Raw genomic sequence first — 22,338 nt, forward strand, 5'->3', positions numbered from 1 at the left:
GCAGTGTGCAAAGTGCTGAGCAGCTCTTTGTCTGTTTCCCCATCTTCAGAGCATTGCAGCAGAGCAGGGAGAGGTGATGGAGTGTTTGGAGGGAGAGATGCTCACCGTGGAGATTGACAGGTAGGTCACCTGCTTCATCCTAATGGCATCATGCATATGGATCACACTGCTGACATTTCCCGGGGTGGTTGGGTGTTTTAATTCAAATCATTCTGGAGGAAGTGCTGGAGGAGAGGCCTGCTTTGATTCCCTAATGAACCAATAACGATGTGCACATTGAGCTCCTCTGGGAGCCTGAAGGAGAGGGATGTTGGTGCTGGGGCTGCCCAGTAATGGGTGCTGAGTGCAGGGTGATGCTGTGGGGCTGCATGAAAGAAGGACCCCTCCAGAAACCTGTTTTATTAGGAGCTTAAGGTAGAGCCTGGTGTGCTGTGTTTTCAGTTGGCCTTGTCAGAAGCTCTGTTGCATATGGGATGCTGCTTGCACTGAGAAAGAGGTGGAAGGATGGAAGGTGGAAGAAGCAGAAATGAGACATGAGAATCCAGTCCTGGATCTGCTGTGACGGATGAGGGTGGCAGATTGAAGAGCCCTCTGGTCGAGGTCGCACACTGCTTTCCACTGCAGGCTCAGCCTCTGAGCAGAGGAGGATCCGTGAGCCCTATAACGCTTTGCAGCCTCTATAATTCACCCTGAGAAGCTCATTCCTGGCCTGATGCCCCCGATCAGGAGCTGGAAATGGCACGAAAAATTGCAGAGGGGAAATTTATGGCTGGGCTGGTGCAGGATGCTGAGGTTGAGCCCTGCATTGAGGGCTGTGGGGTGCTGCCCCATGGTGCTGCATTGGCCCCGTCCATGTTCCAGAATGGGGACAGGGGATGGTTTCACCTGACACAGCACATTGATAATAAACAGCTGCAGCAATGAATAGTGGATGAGGCCACCAATGGTGCTTTCCAGCTGCTGCCTGCAGCCAGGTCTATGGGTAAGAGCTATAAATGGTTTGAAAACAGCTCCTTTTGGGGGTGAGGGATTTGGGATCTCCCTATGGCAGCATGGAGCCATCTCCTGCTCCAGCTGAATTAATTGCATGCATCTTGCATTTCAATCTCTGTTTTGCAGCATTGCTTGTTTCTCAGCAACTCTTTCCATGGGTTGTAGCAACCATTCAGCTGAACTGTGCAGGGCGATGGACCCCATTCATATGTGCCTTTAACTGACCGATAGAGAAAGCAGGAGAGCAGATTCTATGCTTTCCCTTCACCTCTCACAGTGTACAGCAGTGCTGGGTCTGAACTGTGCTCGATCCCATTCCCTCCTGCATCTGAAGGAAGGTTTGTTACCATGCAGCCCTCTCAGCACAGAAATATGGAAAATAAGAAAAGAATAGAAAAGCAAGAATATCCTTTCTCCCCCTCCCCCCTCCCTTTCTCATTCTGTAACATCACCCATCGAAGTTTACAAAACAGCCACGAGATTGTGCTTGCAGGATATGAGGTTGCAATCAGCCATCCCTACGGGGATGCCCATTAAGAGATGCGTCACCGCTGCCACTTCTGCTCTGTTTGCCCACGTGGCTGCCACCCATCCCCTCTGCTTTGCTCTGGGGGATGGCAGTAAGCAAAGGTCGGGGCAGTGGGAAGGAGCAGGGGGTGGGTTTGTGTCTGATTGCTCAAGAAAAAACAAGAAACAAAGAAAGGGAAACATATCCTAAAGGGAAAGGCTTTTTTCTTTTGTATTTCCAAAGCAAGGACTGTCCAGCAATGGAACTGCCCTGGTTGAGTGCCAGGGCATATGGGAAGGGGTGACCTGCTGCCCATCCCTATGGCTCTTCAACCATCCCAGCTGTCCCAGGGCTGCTTGTAGGAGCTACACATGGATCCAGACCATGTAGAGCTCTGCAAGCTCCGTGGCTGAGCTCTGCTTTTCAACGTCCATCTCGCTGCTTTGTCTCTTGGTCAAGTCCATGATATTACTCCACATCTTCACTTTTTTGTTCTGTTTTGTTTGTTTTTGTTTCGTTTTGGTAAAAAATAGTTTCTCCCTCCCTCTTCCCACCCCACTCCCAGCCAACCCAACCAATGTGACAGCCTTCAAGAGTCCAGGGGTGCCGCCTGCACCTCCACAGCCAGGAGCTGCCCACTGCGTGGCCCCTGAGCCCAATGCTGGGCGAGACGGGGGTAAACCACACGCACGGCCCCCGCATCCCACAGTGCATCCCCAGCCCTCCTGGGCTCGTCCCCAGAACCACAGCGAACCACCAGGCCGGTGGCCAGCAGCAGGATGCTGAGGGCCAACAGTGTCAGGAGGCACTGCCTGTCCCCAAGGAAGCGGTGGTGGCGGATGGCCTCTTTAGTCCTGGCGTTGACGCATGCCACCTTGGCCTGCAAGTCTACAAAGGCCACGTGCAGGCAAGCCCAGTATTCCGTGTCCTGGTGGAGCCGGGTGATGTTGTACGCGTGGGTGCCCAGTGGGATGCGAGCGACGTTGGTTGTGTCCAAGCTGGAGCTGAGCAGGAAGCTGGACCAGGTGAGGTTGGAGGAGACGGCGTTGAGGTGTGGCTTCCAAGTGAGCAGGATGTGGTAGGGCTGGACGTCCAGCACTGCCAGCTCCAGGCTGGCCTCGCTACGTGGGAAGGAGCTGTTGACCAGCACGGTGATGCTCTTGGTGTCTGCCCCCAGCAAGTTGTGGGCCACGCAGGTGTACAGCCCGGCCTCCTGTGCTGAGATCCCCATGATCTCCAGAGTCCCTTCGGGGTGCACCTTGTAGCGTCCATCATGTGCATAGGGGATCAGCTTCACCCCTGAGGGGGTGACCCAGTAGATCTCCGGGTCCGGCTCTGCCATCGCCCGGCAATGAAAGGAGATATTGTCACCATCCATCACTTCAAGACGGGAGGGAAAGCTGCTGGTGGAGATGAGAGGCAGACATAGATCTGTCATCTCTCGGAAGGGGACATCCCGAATGTGCCTCCTCTTGAGGTCGGGGGGCTCAGCACACAGCGTGGACTGTGGCTCAATGAAGCGGATGCGCATCTCGGTGCTGTTGACCCAACGGATGACGCAGTCACAGCGGATGGGGTTGCTGTGGATGCTGATCTCCTGTAGGTTGGGCAGGGACTCGACCGTCTGCTTATGCAAGGCACTTAGGGCATTGTTGTTGAGCATGAGGGTTTCCATTTGGGGAAGGTGGTGGAAGGCATTGGGGTGGATGAAAGACAGCTTGGGGTTATTGGTGACGTCCAACTTGGTCAGCTCGGGGAGGTTGATCAAGGCGAACTTGTCAATGGACACCAGCTCCTCCATGTTGTTGAGCCCCAGCTCCTTGAGGTGCAGCATGTTGGTGAAGTCACTCTGCCTGACCCTCTGCAATGGGTTTTTGTTCAGATCCAGGAACTTGAGGCTGGGCACTCTCTGCAGCGCCCTTTTGGGGACGGTCACCAGCTTGTTGTCATAGAAAGAGAGGCTCTCCAGGCTGCGCAGCCCCTCTAGTGCATAGTCCGAGATCTCCCGCAGGTTCATCCCAGCCAGCACCAAGCTACGCAGATTCGACAGGGGCCTGAAATTCATATCCAAGATAGCATCCACCCTGTTGCCTCCGATCATGAGGATCTCCAGGCTGGGCAGCATCTGGAACCAGCGGCTGTCGACCATCCGCAGGAGGTTGGAGTTGAGGTGCAGGCGAAGGAGGTTGCCGAGGCCAGCGAAGGCGCGGGGTGCGATCCTACGCAGTTGGTTGTGATTCAGATAAAGCTCCTGCAGGCTGCCCAGCCCTGGGAAGCTGTTATCAGGCAGCTCGGTCAGCCGGTTCTCCTCCAGGTGAAGGCTGAGCAGCTGTGGCATGCTCTTCAGGCCGAAATCCCAAACATTAGTGAAACTGTTCTGCGACAGGTCCAGCTCCGTGAGGTTTCTGAGATAGTCCAGCTCACTCTGCTCCAGCCTGGCAATGTTGTTGCTTTGCAGAAGCAATGTCTGCGTCCCTGCAGGCAGATCCTCGGGCACAGCAGTGATGAATAAATCATTGCAGTCCACAGTGGTGGCCTCCCGGTATGCAGAGCGTGGGGTGTACCAGGGTCTGATCTGGCACATGCACTGCAGAGGGCATTTCACCTTCCAGGGTACGATGGGGATGGCGGCAGCAGCCACTATGCAGAGCAGCAGTGAGCTGCCCTGGAAACCTCTCATTTTTGGGTGGTGGGATTGGCTTCCTTTGGTCAGGGATGGCTCAGGGAATGCAGCCAGAGAGGGGCATGGGGTGACCGTGGTGGGGAGGTGGTCTACGGGAGGAGATGCCCCAAGCGAAGCCCTCGGAGCAATCAGCCCCCACTGCCCTGCCTGGCCTCCTCAGCTGAGGGTACATCACCCCCTTGAGTGGGGCCAGTCCTCTAATCAGAGCTTCACCTCCTCTTCCTCCCCAGTGGGTTCATTTTGGCACTCTGCTGCATTTTCCAGGTTGCTCCTCAAGATCATTCCTGAAAGAGGGCAGACAAGAAGCTGCGTTAGGGGAGAAGTTGCACACATGGTATGGGCTGGAGAGGCAAAGCCCCATGCACAGGATCTCCAACACCAGCCCCAAGACCTACTAATACATCCCACTTCACCTCCTTTGTATCGGCAGCATCATCTCTCCCTTCCCAGCCCAAGAAGTTTGATGTTGGCTCATGGTTGCTCTGTGCAGGGCTACCAGCAACCAGTGGACCTCTTAGGCCCATCTCATCCTCTTTATGACCCTGGCCATGGGAATCCTATCCCAGCTGCTCTCAGGGAATCAGAGGATGGACTGGGACCAACCACCCAACCCCAATCTTGCACCTCAAAGCTTAAATCACTGCTAGGATCTAATTAACAGGACCAGGAGCCGCTGATGCATTAGAGGCTCCTAGAAGAATAGAGAAGCCCGTTAACCCCATCCCTGCTGGGTGCACCCCTTTGTTCTCCTTATAAAGGGCTTACAAACAAACTTTAGTCGGCATTGATTCAACCAGACCTGATGCCAGAATCGATCCCTGCACCGCCCGCTGTGGGGGCACTGCCTTTAAAGCACCTCCTGCAGGACCAGCATTAAAGGAGAGGAAGGTGGTATTGATTTCTGCCTCTTCTGATGGACCCTCATCTTCCTTAAGTGCACGGGCACTCCCGTGGCTGTAAATCTCTCTAGTCATTATATCATAGTCAAAACATCATAGAATTTCTTTCTCCTTAAGAAGAACTAATATGGAATAATATATATGTGTATATATATATATAATGTTTCCTTATGGTTGTAAAGAAGAGCCTAGAAAAACACTCATGCCAAGGGCTGGCTATGGAAAGCCCTGTGTGTGAGGTGATGCTCCAATGGCCCCAGTGGTTGTATAGCAATAGGATTCAAATTAACTGTCATTTTCTGCTTGGGTTTCTGGTTCTGTTGGGCACATTCCCCGAATGGATCAGGGAGGGCTGATGCTGTGCACATAACGTTGCATGAAGAGGCAGCAGAAGCCCAGAAGGGGGAGAGGGAAGAGAAAAAAACCCAGCCCAACACAAAATAGAAAAGCCAGGAGAATGAGAATTGATGAGGCACAGAGAAGGGAAGAGTCTTTTCATCAGCAAGTTTGCTGGATGAAGCCAGGAGATAAATCACCGCGTGGAAGGAGCTTTGGTTGCTGCTGCCTCTCTCCTGCTGCCTGGCTGTGGGAGATGGATGGCTGCAGCTAAGCAGGCTCCCTGCCCTCCCCTCTCCCTTAGTGGCAACAAGAGGGGCTGATGGTCCCAAGGGTGTGCAGTGCTGTGGGGAGGGAGGTGATGGAGAGCCTCTGTCACCCTGATGGGATGAGGCTGGGGGAAAAGCAGACATAGGGCAATGCTTCCTCTCTGCAAGCAGCATCAGTCCCGCAGTGATGTCCCCAGGTGATGTCCCCAAGGCTTAGCAGCTATCCCAGCCACCTTGGGTGCACCGCACTGCCCTGAGCGTGCTGTGAGCTCCTGCCAAACCGTCCTCGTTTCTGAATGGCAGCTTTACCGAGCCTGAGTGTGGCTGTCACAGCTTTCCCATTTTGCTGTGCTCAGGCAGCCGTGAGCCCCTGCATCCCCATCAATGCAGTGCCGGATGAGAATTGGCAGCCAGATGCTGGAGGACCTGTCTCCCCCCCTTCCCCCTCCCCAAATGCCTTTTTGCTCTTTTCCAGGGCTTAATACCCTAAAGGAGCCCGAGGGGGATCCATCCTTTGTGTGCAGGGAGCAGGAGGGTGGGAACACGCAGCTCTGCAGGGCTTTGCAGCCTGAGATGCACACACTTGCTCCAGCCCAGCATGATCCTCTCTGTGCACTGAGACATCGATATCAGACCCATGTGTGCATCCCTCCTGCATGCGACCCCACAGAAGGGATTTTTGCTTCACCCTCCTCCTTCAGGCACCCAGTGATGTTTGTCCCTTGGGGTCGTGGCACCCAGTGATGTTTATCCCTGTGCTGAAGTCACATCTGCACTGTTGTGTTAATGAGTCAAACCAGCAGCGAGTTAAAGGGTTCTGCATCGACTGCTTCTAAAACTTGGAAGGAAGGTACCTTGCTGTGATCTGAAATGCTCCTCTTTATCTGCAGCATTCCATTCTGTAGGGTTTTGCTGTGTTGGCCCATTGGTGTGGTATGGCTGGAGGTTACGCAAAGCATCACCATGTTAACAGCCCTCCCATGTTAACAGCCCTCCGTGGCTCTGGAAGTGAAATGTCAGTGCTGGAGCATCATTGTGTGATGGTGTGGAGTACAGGATCAACCCTGAGCTACAACGTGCTAAGTACATCCCAAGGGATCTCTGAACTGAACAGTATTCTGGTTGAGCCACTTCGACAGCTGTGACACTGGCGGGTTATCTATTGGAAAGCTGTTAATCTCTAATGAAGGTTTTTAATGATCCCCTGTTTAACATACGGTCCCTGACGTGTTAAATCTCAATTAAAGTGTTGAGGTCCAGTCGTTACCTGGGGCTGGTGGTGGTGGGGTGGGAAATGATGGAGCTGTGGGTGCCCCTGTTCATTGATGGGACTGGGACGTGATGGTCTATAGAGGTCCCTTCCAACCCCATCCATTCTGTGATTTGAGGGATACAGCTTAGCGGTACAGTGGTGCTGATGGTTGGATGTGGTTGGATCTTAGTGGTCTTTTCCAACCTTAAGAACTCTATGATTATCCAATGACTCGAGGATTCTCCCCCTCCCCATTGCAGCCATCTGCCAATGCTCCAACCAGGTCTGATATCCTTCCAGCCCTCCAATAATGATGGCTAGTGGTACTTCTATTAGTGCAAGTGGGATGGGGGTGGGGATGGGGGGTGAAAAGAAGAACAGGGGGTGGAGAGCTGGGGCTCAGCACCATGCATGGCTGAGGCTGGAGGCCTCATTAGAACCTCTGCTGGATGTGAATTCTGCTTTCCTCCCACATGAGAAGCTAATAGAAGCTTTGCCATGCACACGTGGCACTGTGGGTCAGAGATGCTCAACCCCCATCTCAGCCTCAATCTGGGAGTGGAGCAAAACCCTCCGACCTTGCAATCTGTCGTGTCCTTACAAACCTGGTGTACAAAGCAATGGCGCAGCAACGGCGCAGCAACGCTCAGTGTTTCTGGAAGCTAAACACCTCCCCAACCCTCCTGCTGCAACCTCGTCCAGCAGCACTGCTGGCTTTGCAGCATCAATACCCCAAGGTGGAAAAGCAGCTTCTCCATTCAGCACAAAAAGCACCCGACCCAGACCTCAGCAGGGACTTTGCTGCCACGTTAGAAAATAAACCAATAAATAAAGAACTCCAAATCCACCCGATCCCTTTGGTAACGTGGCAACTGCCCGGCACTGCCTTTCTCATCTGTATGCTTTGTCACAGCCCCTCACCATCCGCCGGGTGAGTGCCATGGCAACGCTGTGGTCTTTAAACACAGGAGTTTGTGCTGCGATCGCAAACAGCATTAGGCAATTTAATTAAGCAGCTGGCAAAGGAAAAAAAAAATAAACTTTGCCTGTTTGAAGCGTTTTATTAAATCCCGGGGCATTATGCAGCTCTACGCCCTTGCTACATGGTTGGAGGGGGATGCTCCTATCCGGGCCCTTTTGAAGCTTCAAAGCAAACAAACAGCACGGAGCAGAGGGTGGGAAATCCTACATGGATCCTTGCAACCAGCAAATGCATGGATGGGGCAAAGCCATGCTCTGTGCTGAGCTGTTACCCCCCAAAAGGCATTTGCCCAAGGCAGGGAGCAGAGCCCCCCAAATGCTTGGCTGTTGCTCTGGGTGTTTCTTTCCTCGGTTAATCCATGTCTTGTGCAAGCAGACTCTGGGACGTTGCTTGCTGCCTGAGGGCCTCATCCAGCAGCTTTCCTGGCAGGGAGGGAGATAACAGTTGCTTCTGCTCATCCAGGAAGAAGCCAGCAGATAAAAAGCTGCCGGGGAGCGTGCAAAGCAAACAGCTCCACTGCTGCACCTCCTATCGCTTCCATCCACCCGCAGCCAGCAGGCAGCAGCCATGCTCATGCCCTTATCAGGCTGCTTCCCTCCCCCCCCCCCCAACCCCAAGTGCTTTGGATGGATTTTAATGAGGAGGGTTGGGAAATGAGGCTGTTCTTCCTCATCTTTTGCTTTCAGGCTCTGGACCCACAGGTGGCTTCTGTGCTGGGCCCTGAAGGGGTCCTGTACCATCCTCCTGTTATGGGAAGCCCTGAGGCTGTTTCATTGGGATAACTCCACCAGGAGCCCTGGGGCTGCCTGCTTTCGGGGTTGGTCTCAGGGTTATCGTGTGCATTTGTAAACGTCTTTCAAAAGCAAACTGGAAGAGCTGGCTGATCTCCCAGCTGGATCTTGGGGAAGATGGATTCTCAGCCTTGGCTTGTGGCTGAATCGTTCCTTACTCTGAAATATTGGTGTCCTCAGCAGACCCCGTGCTGCATTGGGCAGCATCTCAGTGCGTTTTTGGATGCTGCTCACACGACTGGCACATCTCTGGGCTGCAGCAGGGCTCAGCTGTGCATGGCCACTGCAGCACGGTCCCCCTTCCATTGCAAACAGCCCAAAGCCAGAGCATCCCCAATGCCAAGGGATGGCAATGGGAGAGGTGGGGATGGGATGGGATGGGGTGGGATGGGATGGAATGGGATGGGGTGGGATGGGATGGGATGGGATGGGGTGGGATGGGATGGGATGGGATGGGGTGGGGTGGAATGGGATGGGATGGAATGGGATAGGATGGGATGGGATGGGATGGGATGGGGATGGGATGGGATGGGATGGGATGGGATGGGATGGGATGGGATGGGATGGGATGGGATGGAATGGGATGGGATGGGATGGGATGGGATGGAATGGGATGGAATGGGATGGGATGGGATGGGATGGGATGGGATGGGATGGGATGGGATGGGATGGGATGGGATGGGATGGGATGGGATGGGATGGGATGGGATGGGATGGGATGCGATGGGATGGTGGCTGCTTCCTATCCTGCTACCAATGGCTCCGCTCTGCTGCTGTGCTCATCCTCCAGCTTGCTGTTTGCCCTTTCCAACTGTTGCTGCACTGTCTCTGTTTCCAGAGCTCTATCTCCCCAATCTTCCTGAGTGGCAATAGCTAATTTAGAGCCCTTCACTGCATAAAAGCCTCTGAGAGCCTCATGCAGGGTTCCAAATGCCGTTTGGCTCCTTCAACACCCTCAGGCTTTGGAAAATGCTATCTGCTATCAGCGGAGCCCAGCACAGAGCTCATTCACCTCCCTGCAGTTCTATTGCTCAGGACCCCGTGTGAGGCCCCCACGCCTTGCAGGGATGCTGCTGTGCCCCTCAATCCCTGCACCATGCCCTTGCCAGCATGAAACTCTGTGTTTTTTGCACCAGAATCTTGCTCGTGAGGTTCGGCTCCATTCTGCCAGGTTTGGAGACAGAAATGAAGGCTTTCTTCCCCAAAACTCTATACGCAGCGATGGGGTGCACAGTGCAACATCAGGGAGCTGTGCTGCAGGCGATGCCTGTCTCTGCTTTTGCCTGGCAGATAAACAGCCCCGGTGCTGCAATGAGCCACGTGGCTCCTCCTGCCCGCTGCGCTGCTCAGTTATTGAACTGCCTGGAAATCACCCCCAGCTCTCTCCTAATGAGCTCGCTACGGACCTGCTGTCCAAGGCTGGTAGGGAGAGCTGTGCCAACGTGCACCAAATTGGCTCACAGCAAAGTGGGGGCATCGATGCATTCCTCTGAGCCCTCATTCCAACCCCTTTCCCTGCTTCCAAACCCTGCAGCCCCCCCCCCCCCAGCATAGAGCTGGGCAGCAGTGGGATGCTGCTATGCAGCCTCTGTGCTGGTGAACAGTGTGCTCATGTCACTCATGCTATTAGCAGAGCCCTTTTCCTGCCATTTGCTGTCATTTTCTGGTGGCTGACAGACACCGCTGCTGCCATGTGACAACCACGGGGCCATGGGAGCAACGGGGATGGGAAGAGGAGGAGGAGGAGGAGGAAGGGGCAGCATTTTCATATGGGGAGAAAGACACGGTTGAATGCTCTCAGCTTGCAGTCTGCTCACAGCCTTTTGTGCTGCGGCTATCAGGCTATGGGGTGGCCAGGGGGATGGGAAGGAGAGAAAGTAATAGAGGAGGGGGGGGGGGCAGGAAAGGTAGCAAATCCTGAAGGTAGCAAATCCAGGAGAGCTCCAACACTTGGCCACAGTGCTGAAAGAGAGTGAAGGCTTTTATAGATCTCTGCCTGCCCCGCTCTGGTTTTAGGGTATTTTCTGCAGGGCTTCATGGTTGTGTGCCCATGGGTGACACCACAGCTTGTTCCACTCCTGGGTACTGGGAGTATCTGCAATGAATGGATGCTGAGTGCACGAGGAGTTGATTGCTGAGACATGAAGCACTGAGATACAGAGCACTGAGACAAATGCCAGCTGCTTGGCAGAGTCCTGGCCTTGAAAGTGGAGCAGACACCAGTCCCAGACGGCCCCGTCAATTCCAGCTAATAAAAAGGATATTTCACATGTTGAGCACTTTGCAGAGGCTTTAATGAGAGCAAACAAAGGCTACTCAGTGCAGATCAGGGGGTGCAGGAGAGCAGCACCCACTGGTCTCAGCCCATCTGAACCCATGGGATCACACAGCAGCTCTATGGGGCTTAATAAGAGGGGTCAGTGCCCCCAGAACAGCCCTGAATGGTGACACTGGAACTGCTGTGCCATGCTGCATCCTGATGTCTGCTGCTTCCCATTTAGGTTATCCAGGAGAGGGAAACATCACCGGGAGGGTTAATGCTTCTTTTTTTTTCCCCCTTCTTCCCATTTCCTAAAGGAGAGATTTCATGCCATGCTGAATAAATAAAATAATGTGATATTACAAAAGACTGCAGCGCAGTATATTAGATAGCACAGCACCGTTTGCAGGGCGTCTGTCAGCACCAATCACCGTGACTGATGACTTATCAAGAATGGACCTGACATTTCCAAATGAGCTGTTTTGATAGAGCTGTCATTCAAAAAAGGAGGGGATCTAAAATAAAATAATAATAATAATAAAAGCACCCGATAGGAACGGGAAGGGAAAATGGAAAACATTTGCCTCCTTCATCCCGCCTGTTTTAAGGCTTCCCAGCCTTGGCAGTGAGGCAACGAGGTGCGTGGGGCACAGTTCAGCATTGCTTTGCTGCTGGGGGAGCTCCCTGCTGCAGCCCTGCACCCTTCTCAGCTGGCATGGAGTTGCATTGCAAGGGGCTCTTTTGCACTGCACAGAGCAAGAGTGGAGTTGTGTGTGCCTGCCTCCAAATGGGTGCATGCCCTTAAGGTGGGTGCAGCTGCAGACAGAGCCCCTCTGGGCTTGCATGAGGGGAAGGAGCAGCTCGAGGGAATTTATTGCCATTGGAGGAACTGACAAAAGATTGTTTTCCTATATGCCCCAGGAAATGCTCTTTGCATGACTGAGCTCCACAGAGCTACTCATCCATTCGAGTCACAGAGGCAGGAAGAGAGGGGCTGCTCTGGGAGGAACTTTGGGTTGTATCATTAATGGTTGGAAAGGAAAAAACACAACCCGACCTGATGCTGGATGGAGGCATGTGTGTGGATAGCAGGAGAAAATGGTAATGAGCTCAGAACCCAACTGCCACAGCTCTGACCTGCAGCAATACAGCGCTGCTCAGCATCACCCTGCACCCTCCAGCCCCCGAGCTCGTACCCAATTAAGCACACAGCTTTAACGGGGTCCTAACGAGCCTCCACTGTTAGCTGATGGCTGTGCTGTTTGTCACTGCCACTTGTCAGTGTGGTGACAGTGGATGCCGTGCAGTGACACTGAGATGCAGAGCAGGGAATGGTGCAGAGCTGATTCGGTCCAATAAGGGAGAACTACAGCCACCCAAATTGCTGCATGGGGCTGAGCTGATGGTTACAACCCCAGGCAAGGGCCTGCAGCTCACTGCCTTCACCAGGAGCAGGCAGTGGGGCTATTGAATGCTTATATATTGATATAGGATCCCAGCATGGGGTGCACAGGCAGCTTTGGAGGAGCTCATCTGCTGTCTCAGAACCACAGAGGTTGGAAAACATCTTTGGGATTGTTGCATCCAACCATCAGTGGGACCTATTGAGTCTATCTCTAGCCATGTCTGTTAACACCACATCCACACATCTCTTACATACCTCCAGGCTTGGGGGCTCCACCACTTCCCTGGGCAACCCATGGCAATGCTTGAACACCATCTGCATAGAGAGATTCTGCATAATATTCAGTCTAGAGCAGCTTTCCAGCCTATACCAGGTTTCTCATGGTCACACAAGTCACATCCCTGGCTCTGACATGAGAACCACTGAGCTTAAACCTTCCCTTCACCAAGATCTGTCCGTACCCATGTTTGCATGGTAGTGACACCCCAGGTGTTGCAATCTATGACAACGTGAAGCATCTATTTCTCAAACTGAATTATTTAGCTACTGAAAGGCTGCTTTCATGGTTTCAGATGCCACCCGCCAAGCTTTAAAGCCTTACTTTCCCCTTAAAGCAAAGCTATTGTTCAGTTTGGGCAATGAATGCCAGACACCACCTCCATGGGGATGGAGGGATGGAGGGGGAGGGAAGGGATGCATGGCCGGAGATGTATGGCGACAGCAAGGTAAAATCAGAAAGGTGCTTTGTTTCAGATTAAGTGACAACCCCTTGCTTCAAAGGGCAAGCAGAGAGGCTAACAGGCTGTGACAAAGCAGAACGCATGGACATGGGCAGCCAATTCCCCTAAATACAGCTTTCCTTGGCCTTGATGTCTGCAAACAAGCAGCCTGTAATACAAATGAATGTATTACCCTGCACCCCCACCACGGGCATGGCTATGGTCTCAGACCGCCCCCATCCCCATGGAGCCTTGAAGTGGGGGGGGCTGTGGGAGAAGGAGCGAGACGGCCCCACTTAGCCTTGATTAGGCCAAATTAAAATCAGAACCGAGATGACAATTACAATTTGTGCCCGGCTAATTGTTCACCTCCAAAGCTGATCGTTGTGCAGATTGGGGAAATTAATTGTTTGCAATCCCAGGTGGGCTGGCTCTGAACTCTGCTGGAGGTTTGGAGCTCCTGTGGGCACCACAGCCAGGAGATGTGTGTCGCACTGCTAAGAGGATGCAGACCCCCCAAATCTTTATGCAATCCACCCCCAACAGCTGCACAGTGGCTGAATTTGGTGCAACTTGCAGCCCCGGCCCCATGCATCCTGCAGCCTGTTCCTTTGCAACGTGCATCCAGCTCCATGGGTTTCACCCATTGGAAGGGTCTCAACGCATCGCTTGCCATCTCCTCCATGGGAGCACTGCTATCCTCACTGCTGGGTGACACAGCGGATTTGCCTGTGAGGTCCCTCCCTTCCCATTCTTTCTGCTGGGGATGGGGGTGCTGCAGCCATTGCTGCTCCTGTCAATCAAGCCCAACTCTTCAGAGCATCCTGCTGGAATTTTGGGTATATTTTTTATCCCCAGGGTGCTTGGGAAAGGGTGTTGTGAGCACTCGGGTGTAATTATAGCTTCTAATGAGGCTGCCAGAGAGGGGGAAGGTGCCAGATTTCAGCGGAAACGGAGACCTCCAGCTTCTGCCTTCTCCCACCCTGCAGGTTGCTGGCAGGATCTCGGCTGCGACGCTGCTGCGTGGGAGCTGGATCCTTGCAAAGCTGGGGCTGGGTGTGCTGCAGGCTCACCCATGGGCCAGTATCTTTTGCAACCTGCAACTGGGTTCTTTGCAACCTGCAGCCTGGTCCTTTTCAACCTGCAGCCAGGACCTTTGCAACTTGCAGCCAGGACCTTTGCAACTTGCAGCTAGGACCTTTGCAATCTGAAGCTGAGACCCTTGCAATGTGCAGCTGGTCCCTTTGCAACCAACCTGCTGCAATCCTACACCAGCAGGGCTGCTTTTCCCTCTACTCCTCCTTTCCTCACCTGCAATTCCTAAAGCAGACTGCAGCTCCTTCCCCTGGAATCAGGATCTCATTTGCCCTCTTTTCTTTGACTCTCAGACAGCTCCTGCAGTCCCAGCAGCCCAGGGCACAGAGCATGGAGCAGTGCCAGCAGCCAGGCATTGGGACATAGTCACTCCTATGCTGTATACACCCACTGAGCTGCACCAACATGACAGCAATAGCAGCTCATAACACAAGTGTGTGCTTGTGCCTTGCAGCGGTGTGAGTGCTGGAGAGACAGGTGCATGCCAAGAAATGATGGTATATGTATCCATGACATGCCATTGCCCTCTGTTGTATGCTGCCAAGACAGAAAAGCCCACAGATGGTCGGGGTGGGATGAAGCACAGCCTGCAGAGGGAACAGGGAGCAAGATTTTCAGCCCTTGTGAGCCTGACTGAGTGATGCAGACAGCTCTGAAGCTCTGGACACTGAGTCTTTGTGAAAAATCAAGGCAGCACGGCACAGGAGCTGGGACTGGAGAGGGATGCTCACATCTCTTCCATTTATTCCTACATCCCTCTAATCAACCAAGCAAGCAGCACGCCTGGAGCTGCAGCATGCAAGCTGCTTGAAACCTCCTCTCCAAAGATATGAAATCCATGGGGAAGTGTTCATTGCTCCGTGCTGCTCCTGGTCACCCTGAGTCCTCAACCCACTCAGCACAAGGCTCTGTCCCCATCCCACGGGCATCCTGACCCTGTGGCCAGCACAACACTGCTTGGGGTGACTCCAACCAGGCGAGCCCAGCTGCATCACCCAAGAGACTCTCCCCAGCTGGGCAGCATGGAAACAGAAGGATCAATAGGAGCATGGCCCTAATCCTCCCCCCTTCCTGCCCACACTGAAGCCATGGCAGCATCCTTCAGAGCGGGGATGCTCAGGGCAATGTCAAAAAGCCTTTTGAGCTCTGCTGCCCACGTGGCTCGCAGCAAATGCAAACTGCTGCGAGGAGGCTGTCACCTGGGGAACACACATCCATGTCAATGTGGTACAGGGATAAAGTCTCACCTCCCAGTTCAAGCACTGGGACGGCTGCTCTGGGCAGCTGAGCACTGGGTTCATGCATTGCCCCCAACCCAGGGGATGCTTTAGGTTGAAGTGCTCTCACTGCAGCATTTTGATGCCTATCCCTTCAAGACGGATAAACTGCAGCTCTTTACGCTTCCTTCAGCAGGTGAGGAAGAACAGTTTATTAAACACAGCTTTAAAAAGAGAAGGAATTCCTGAGCGTAATTAAAATCTAAGCCACCATGGGACGTCTGCTGTTATTTCTCCAGAGATGCCTGTTGCTGAAGACAATATTTCTTCAGCTAAGCAGTAGTGCTGCAGGCAGGGAATGCTGCACAAGGGCAGGTGTAGGGGCAGGAGGACAGCTGCCTGCCTATGCTGTCTTGAGGATCACAGGTGATGTTTCAGCAGCTCATCAGGACACGACAGCCATAAGGAGCACAAGGATGGCAGCTTGGATGTGGAGCTGCTCCCAGTGCTGCTGGTAGAGTCCTTCCTGCTCTCTGCTCACCCTCCAGATGCAACCTGCAGCAATAATAGCAGGCAGGGCTGCACGTATAGGCTGCACTCTGAAGGAGCTGTGCAGGAGAGCTCAGAGCTGCACTGATAACCCCCTGCTGACCTCAGGTCCCATTCCATCCCCACAAACTGCAATGGCAAATTGTGCCCAAGCCGCCCCAACAAACCTGAGCGAGGCGTTAATTTTTGGTCTTAAGCATGGGTTGAAAACAAGAGAGCACCGATTTCTCTCTCCAAGCTGAGTTTTGCTCCTCAAAGTGCTGTCCAACCCTGCAGTGGTTTTGGGGTTTGCATGGGACCCCTCTTTGTTTCTCTGCTGTCTGCTGCATCTGTGTCTTGCAGAAGTCCCTCTCCATCCCCACCTCTGTGCTCTCCTCTGGGGAACAAAGAAGCTGTGCTTCAGCACCTGCCTTGTGCAAAGGGCTCCAGCTTCTTCTGCTCCCTAGGAAGCTGTGCTGACAGCATTTGGGCAGCATCCCCAGCCTGGTTCCAGTTGAACACCCCATGGGATAAAGCCATTCTTCGGGGCCAAGGGGAGGCAAAGAAACATCCAGCAAAGAGAGAGAGAGAGAGAGAAAAAAAACCAACACACCCAAACTGTAGATTACTGCAAATGCCAATAAGTCATTAGGAATCACAAGAAAAATGTAGGGTTGCCATAGCAACTGCCATGCGTGGCTTTTGGGGATGCTTCACCCCTTCCTAGGGCGGGGATGGAGGAAAAGCTCTGTGCTGTGGCATTGTTCCTATTTGGTTTGGGGGGTGCTGAACCCTACCTGGGAAGCAGAGAGGCTTTGCCTCCAATGGAGACATCAGGGACCCTTCCAATGGGATGGAGACTATGGGGTCTTCCCACCCATGCAGAGCTGCTGGGCCATTTCTCCCACCTGGTACAGCCCCGCGGTGCTGAGCCTCCTGCATTGCTCTTTTTTCTATTGCTTCTTTTGACAAACAGCAAAATGCAACCTCTCCACATTCTGCTTCCACCCTGCTTCCCTTTCTCACTCTCTCCCTTCACCCACAGCATCCCAAAAGGGATTGCAGCAGAACCCTCTGGGTACCACAGCAGCAAAACCCCATCCCATCCCCTCCTTAGCATCTAACACACAAAGCGGAGCAAAGGGAGGACACTGCTGGGTGGACAGGAGCTGCTTGGAGCCTCTCACTGCAAACTTCTCCCCCTCCCTGCTGGGGTTTATCAACTCATTTAGCTCCATAATCCCATTACTGACAGGCGCTGCCCAAGGAGACCATCTGCATCAAGGACACAAGGAGAACCAAGGCTGGCCCCAAGCCCTGGGCAGGGTGAGTGGAGCAGCACAGTGAGGAATGCAGTGCTGGCTGGGTGATGCTGTAGCATCCATCATCCATTTCTCTTCAAGCACAGCAGTGACTTCCCAAAGGAAAACAACTTCGACTGCACGTTCCTCCTGCTTGCCATCCCCATTCAGCATTTGGGAAAGCATAAAACAAAACGTGACACTGGGCTGCTCTGCAGCTCAGAGCTCCCCAGTGCAGTGTGACATAGAGCCAGCCCTCAATGCTGATCCTTCCCAGTGCTCAGTATAGGGTTGGATCCTGCTGCTACACAGCGGGTATGGGAAGGTCTGACCCAACTCTGGACTAATAAAGCATGGTGACCCATGCAATGCTGCACAAATCCAGCCCTGTGAAGCCCAGCTGCCCAGCCCTCAGCACACAGAAGGGAGGAAAACTGACTCAGGAATGGGAATTGCCATTTTTTCCTCCATGTTTCTAAAAGCATTCACTGCAAAATGCAGCTCCGGATCAACTGCGGCCATCTGCAAATTCGGATCAGATGCTGCAGAGCTCTCAGAGCAATGCCTGAACCCAATTGGACTCCTCAAGCCAAGCGAGCAGCTCTGGTTCTGCGTTTCCAAACCACGTTTTGAAAGGCTGAACCTTCGGATTAGATTTAATTCTCATACCACGAGAGAACGATGGGCTCCCGATTGAAACACGCATTCAGGAGCAAAACAAATTGGTTCATTTTATAACGTTCCACAAAGAGAAAAGATGAATTCTTGTTCTCTTCCCAGGTGCTAGCATTGCTTCCTCTGTTTATTCCACACTGATGCTCTTCACCCACACAGCCCTGCTGGGATGAGTGGGGTTTCCCTGTGTTTTCTATCCCTAAACTAAGCTGGGATTAGTTCCCCTGTTGGGAAAGGCTGGTTAAAATGCAAAACCCCCTTTTATGCTGATTGCAAACTTGGCACCGATGAAAGCTTTCGCATTCAAAGCAATCACTGCAAAGCAGGTTTCCCAGTATGAAGCTGGAGATGGGGCTCTGCTCGGCTATGGGCAATGGGAGGACAGCGTGGGCAGATCCTGACCCTGCACAGCAAGTTTGATGCTGGAGCGGCTGCTTTATGGCCGGTGATAAACACCACAATATATGGTTTTATAATAGTGCTTGGGATGGGGTTTTAAATCCAGCGGGCAGCTCTGGGGCCCGGAGGGGTCAGACAATATGGGTACATTTATAAGCTGCTGGAGGGGGAAGCTGGCATTCATTCTGAATAAGGACGGTGAATAATTTATCATGAGTGATTTATCGACTAACTTTGTCTCTTCTGCCTGTCTGGGTGAAAAGCACCCCGGTGCAGAGAGCCAGCAGCAGGCTATAAGGCATTGCTATGTCCCAATTAAGCCCTTTGTGAACAGTCTGGGAATGGATCCCTATTTTCCCATGTTTATTTGTTATTTGGGATTGCACAACACAACAGAGCCGGGGCGTCGTTCCCACTGTTTGCAAACAGCTCACAGGGAGCACGACATGAGATGTCTGAGAGGACACAGAGGACTCTGAGGATCCATCCCCCCCTCATGGGATAGGGGCATCACTGGGATCCCACTGAGGGACCCTGCATCTCACTCCCCTCCCCATGCATTACACAGGGACAGGGCTGGGGGCTGCCACCCCCCTTCTGAGCCCTGTCTGTTCCCAGCCATGACCGGAGTGATTTTCTCAGCCATTTACTCCCTTCCTAAACCCACCCATTGGAACAGCCTCTTATAAGCCTGCTATAAATTTATTCATCACAAAAATACTCTCTGCTGTCAACTACCACTGAGCCACCGTGTCACTGTCTGGCTGCTGGCTGCTGCCTGGGTGTGGGGGTCAGTGTGAAATAGGGGGGACCTGGATGGCACACGTGTGCAGGAGCCCCACAGGATGCAGGGGTTGTTTGGGGCATGGTACAACTGGTGGTCTATGAGGATCAACAAACAAACCCCCAACACCTACATGCAGCCCCAAGCCCAAGGAGACCACCTCCCTTCGTAAGAACAAGTTTAGGACTCATTGAACTGTGATGTTTCTCTGTTTCCAATGCATTCTCAGCAAGCAATCCTGATCCTTGTGGCTCTGCCCACGGCTGGGCTGGGAGCTACTGCTCATGGTGCAGATATTTCCCCCTATCATAGCCAGGGGAACCAAAGTCATGGATATATCCCCATCACACCAAGCTGAGAAGGAATTGCCATGGGTCAATACCATGCTGGCTGCTCTTTAGGAAGTCTACCATGTACCAGCCCATGCTCAGGACCTCCCTACATGCCCCATCCCTGCCCTAGGCAGGAATTTAGGATCATCAAGCTCTCAGCCCCACAAGGGTCATCGTGTCCCACCATGGGTGTTCCCACAGCTCAGCCCCAGCAGCTGACACTGAGTTTCTCATTTCATATTGCAGAAAATAAATTATATGTATATATTAAAGGGTCCCACCCAATGGAAGGAGCTTAAAATGGCAGAGGAGCAGAACGTGGCGCCGGGTTTTGCTCTCATCCCTGCTCTGCACAGTCCCTGATGCCAGCAACAAGAAGGTGCCAAGGCAGCTCTGCACCAGTGCAAGGAAAGCTCTGCAAAGAGGCTGAATTGGAAGGATGGGTGTCTCCAGCCACAGCGAGGAGGACAGCAGCTGGATGGCAGTGTCCCATGTCCCAAACCTGACCACCAGTGACTGATGGGCACAAAAATGTCCTGCAATAGGGAGCAGTCAGCACTGCATGGAACTTGCACTGACCCTGCAGCTACACAGAACTAAGGCAAGCAATGTTTGCTTCCTAGCTTTGCTACAGGCTTGACCTGCAGGCTGCAGCATCAGGGCTGCTTGTCCTCCAAACAGCAGCAGGGGCCGGGTACTGGCTCAGCAGCTGAACAGCAACATGGTGGGGAGGGTGGGGAGATGGGAAGGGTCTGTGTGTAGCCATGGGGGCCTTAATGCACAGAGGCATGCAGACCCCAGGATTCTCAGTGCCCTTTGATCCGTGGGCTGGCAGCATCCTACAGCCACAGGAGGGGCTGCTCTGCTTGTATACAGCAGTGTGTGCATGGAGAATGGGAGTTAAGAAGGAGTAAAATCAATACAAAACCAGCAGAGAGATCATTAAAATGACCCCGTGAGCTTCCCATACAGAGCAGCCCAAAGCTTCTTTCCTCCCCCAGGGGCCATCCTTGCATTGTGGGGCTGTGCACCCCCAGCACCCTGCTGCACATTGGCTGCACACCCACCGCCCAGAGCTCCCAGTTTGCTTTCCCTTTGCTTTTTGCCTTGCTCAGCAGAGTTGTGCCTGGCATTGGAAGGTAAAAGCAGGTTGGGAAGGAAGGAGGGAGAGCACAAGACCAAGCTGCTGGATTTGATACAGTCTCTTTTTATGCCCTAACTTTGGCACTTTCTCCAGGGCTTGGGCACAGAGGGGTTAATGCTTGGAAGTGCTGCTCCTGGCAGGATCACATCCTGCTGGCATCCCAGTGCAATGCTGGATGGGTTTTACATTTCAATCTCAATGGCACCAATGCAACCCCACTGCATCTCCACAGTCACCCCATTAGCACCCAGGCAAGAATCAGCCCAAAGAGGGTTTGAGGATATAACCAGCAACCCAGCTCCCCCTCCACTTCTGAGTGAAACCTTTCCCTGCAGCATCCGTTGTTTTCCTTGCCCCCCTCCTGGACCACTCACCATTGAGGCACAGATGCTGTGTGCACTTCCTATTGTCATCTGCTTACCCACTCATTTATTTTTTAATGCACCATTCATCCCAGAGATCAGAGAGAAAGGAAGGAAGGGTAAAACCCCAAACAAACAGCAGAACCACCAAGCACAGGAGCTCCCCATCCTCCCCCACCCCCCCCTGCCAAGAACCACGACCATCCTACAACGATAATGAAGCTGGAACCCAACTCACCATTGGGGTCTCCTCTCGTCTCCCATCACTGTGAACATCCGCTGCGGCCGCCGCTCATCGGGTGCGGGCAGACAAAGGCTGGGGTTGCGTTGGACCCATCAAAGAGCTCTCCAGTCCTATGGGGAGGGGGGTTGGGGGGGTTGGGGGGCGACAACGACAACAGCCCAGCCCTGCACGCTGCCTCTGTGCTCTCTCTCAGCGCTCGATCTGGTGGCAGCAGGGAGAGAAATCCATCCTCCCCTCGCGCTGCAGGCGCTGCTGCCCCCTCCTCCTCCTCCTCCTCCTCCTCCTCCTCTTCCTCCTCCCTTCTTCTCCCCTCCCTTTCCCCGTCCACCTCCTCACTCGAGCCTTGTCGCCACGACGTGCCACCCACCCGAACCAGCTCCTGCTGCCTTAACTCCTGCAGCTCTGGTGTGCACCGGGACACCACGCACCCATCCGTGGGCTGGTGACATGGGGACGGCCACCCCTGGCACCCCCACAAGCCAATGCTACCCAACAGCTCCCATTGAGATGGATCTGCTCGCTTGCACCCCTCAACATCCACAGTGACTCCTGCTCCCTACGGGGACAACATGGGGACACTGAGTGGTAACAGGGGGGTCACAGAGTTTGGGTTCCTCACACGAAGATTCTTGGCACTGTGCTTGGGGAGTAATGGGGAGGGTGGTCTTTTCAAAGGGTTTCTTCCCTTCCACAGCCTGGTTCCTGGCACCAGTCCTGTCCCCAGGCTGCCCTTGGTGACACTATGGATGCTCCTATGTGTTTTAATAAATATCTCCTCCAATTGGGTGGTGGCCACATCCCCACGCAGGATCCGCTGCCCATGGCTCACCTCTGGCATTCTTTCCCATTAGTGGGAAGAAATAGTCCCTAACTGCCAATAAGAGCCTGAGAATGGCAGATCTATCATAACCCGAGAACTGCTGTAGGGCAGGATTTCAATCAAGCCAAAATTTCCCCTTCTTTAACCCACGATCCAATCCTAATTTCAGTGGCATTATAAAGTCAAACTTGGGGTGCAGAAGCCCGGAGGCTGAGTCCAGAAGGCTGACTGTAGTCAGACAGAGAGAACTGGGGTTAACCACAGAATCATACCACTATAGAACCACAGAATGGACCTTAAAGCTCATCTACTTCCAGCCCCCCTGCAGATGTAGGCACAG

At 53.3% G+C, this 22,338-nt stretch overlaps 1 protein-coding gene across 2 annotated transcripts; it reads right to left on the bottom strand.

Moving 5' to 3' along the window:
* Nucleotides 1-196: 196 nt before the first annotated feature.
* LRRN2 (leucine rich repeat neuronal 2) lies at nt 197-21,489 on the bottom strand. 2 transcript variants are annotated; one of them, XM_072355895.1, is made up of 3 exons: nt 21,173-21,489; nt 12,634-12,693; nt 197-4,468 (listed from the first exon to the last, which is right to left on the bottom strand). In XM_072355895.1, the coding sequence occupies exon 3, from the start codon at nt 4,179-4,181 to the stop codon at nt 2,091-2,093; it is 2,091 nt and encodes a 696-aa protein (XP_072211996.1). In that variant the 5' UTR covers nt 4,182-4,468; nt 12,634-12,693; nt 21,173-21,489; the 3' UTR covers nt 197-2,090. The 2 variants fall into 2 exon arrangements, with proteins under 2 accessions (XP_072211996.1, XP_072211995.1); XM_072355894.1 differs by lacking the exon at nt 12,634-12,693.
* Nucleotides 21,490-22,338: the final 849 nt, after the last annotated feature.

Source organism: Excalfactoria chinensis, chromosome 23 (assembly GCF_039878825.1).
Source record: "Excalfactoria chinensis isolate bCotChi1 chromosome 23, bCotChi1.hap2, whole genome shotgun sequence".
Classification (NCBI taxonomy): Eukaryota; Metazoa; Chordata; class Aves; order Galliformes; family Phasianidae; genus Excalfactoria; species Excalfactoria chinensis.

Coding starts and splice junctions, on each gene's coding strand:
- LRRN2 (XM_072355894.1), bottom strand. CDS start 4,181: ATGAGAGGTTTCCAGGGCAGCTCACTGCTGCTCTGCATAGTGGCTGCT.